Here is a 932-nt window from a genome sequence, read left to right as displayed (position 1 = left end):
TTACACAGCCACACAAATATGGTCAGAGAGGGTTAGTGACGGGAATATCCCTCCCACACAGCCCCACAAATGTCAGCAGCTCCAAATATCTGTTGACAAGAGGCAGAGCTGAAAGGGAAAAAAAAAAAAAAAAAAAAAAAAAAAAAAAAAAAAGGAAAGAAAGAAAGCCAAGTCAAAACCTAAATGTCTAACATTAGAATGATTCTCAACTTCCCTGGTGCTGTGACCATTTGATGTAGCCCCTCATGCTGTGATGAGCCATAACTGTCACCATGATATAACTGTACTTCTGTTACTGTTCTGAATTGCAATGTAATTATCTGTCTTTTCCAATAGTCTGAGCTGGCCCTTGTGAAAGGGAACATTCCACACACCAAAGGGAAAGTGGTCCACAGACTGAGAAACATTGGCTTAACACATTATTTTTAATCAAATCTGCCTATGCGGAGAACACAAAATAACCATCTAACTCTACATTTAATATTGTTCATAAGAATTTTACCTAGAGCCATGCAAGACTACTATGCAGAGCGCCTGATAAGACTGTCTATCTTTGAGGGGGTTAGGGTTATGTTTAAAATGGGGGAAAGGGTGATGTCACCCTGACACTTGTTGGAAGTCCCACCAGTAATCCTTCCTTTCAGCTGCCCTCCTTCCCTACTGGCCTTCCTTAATGGCAATGTTTACAATTTCTGCTCTAGAAAAAGCAAAAGAGGAGGAGAAGAAGAAAGCAGAGAAGAAAGTTGCTTCTGAAATAAAAAAGAAAGGTAAGTATTAGCAAAGCAATCTAAAATCTAAATAAAATAGGTATTAACGTGTAGTGTAGCTGGCGAAGCTGCTGGTTTCTAGAAAAGAGATTCAGTTGTTTGACTGTCATTGTTAGTGAAAACACTCAGGATTTTGAAATATTCCAAACAAAAGTGTTATTGAAG

The 932-nt window shown here is 38.6% G+C and overlaps 1 protein-coding gene across 13 annotated transcripts in view; it reads left to right on the top strand.

The window, feature by feature from the left end:
- Positions 1 to 932, top strand: part of TRDN (triadin) — a 355846-nt gene that overhangs the window by 157586 nt on the left and 197328 nt on the right. For all 13 annotated transcript variants that reach the window (XM_084777414.1, XM_084777409.1, XM_084777410.1 and 10 more), the window contains one exon: positions 702 to 767. In XM_084777414.1, coding sequence (XP_084633540.1) covers positions 702 to 767 — 66 coding nt within the window. The remainder of the gene's footprint in view (positions 1 to 701; positions 768 to 932) is intronic.

Source organism: Acomys minous (genome assembly GCF_964271855.1).
Source record: "Acomys minous genome assembly, chromosome: 3".
Taxonomy (NCBI): domain Eukaryota; kingdom Metazoa; phylum Chordata; class Mammalia; order Rodentia; family Muridae; genus Acomys; species Acomys minous.
This window is presented reverse-complemented; position numbering and strand designations above follow the sequence as displayed.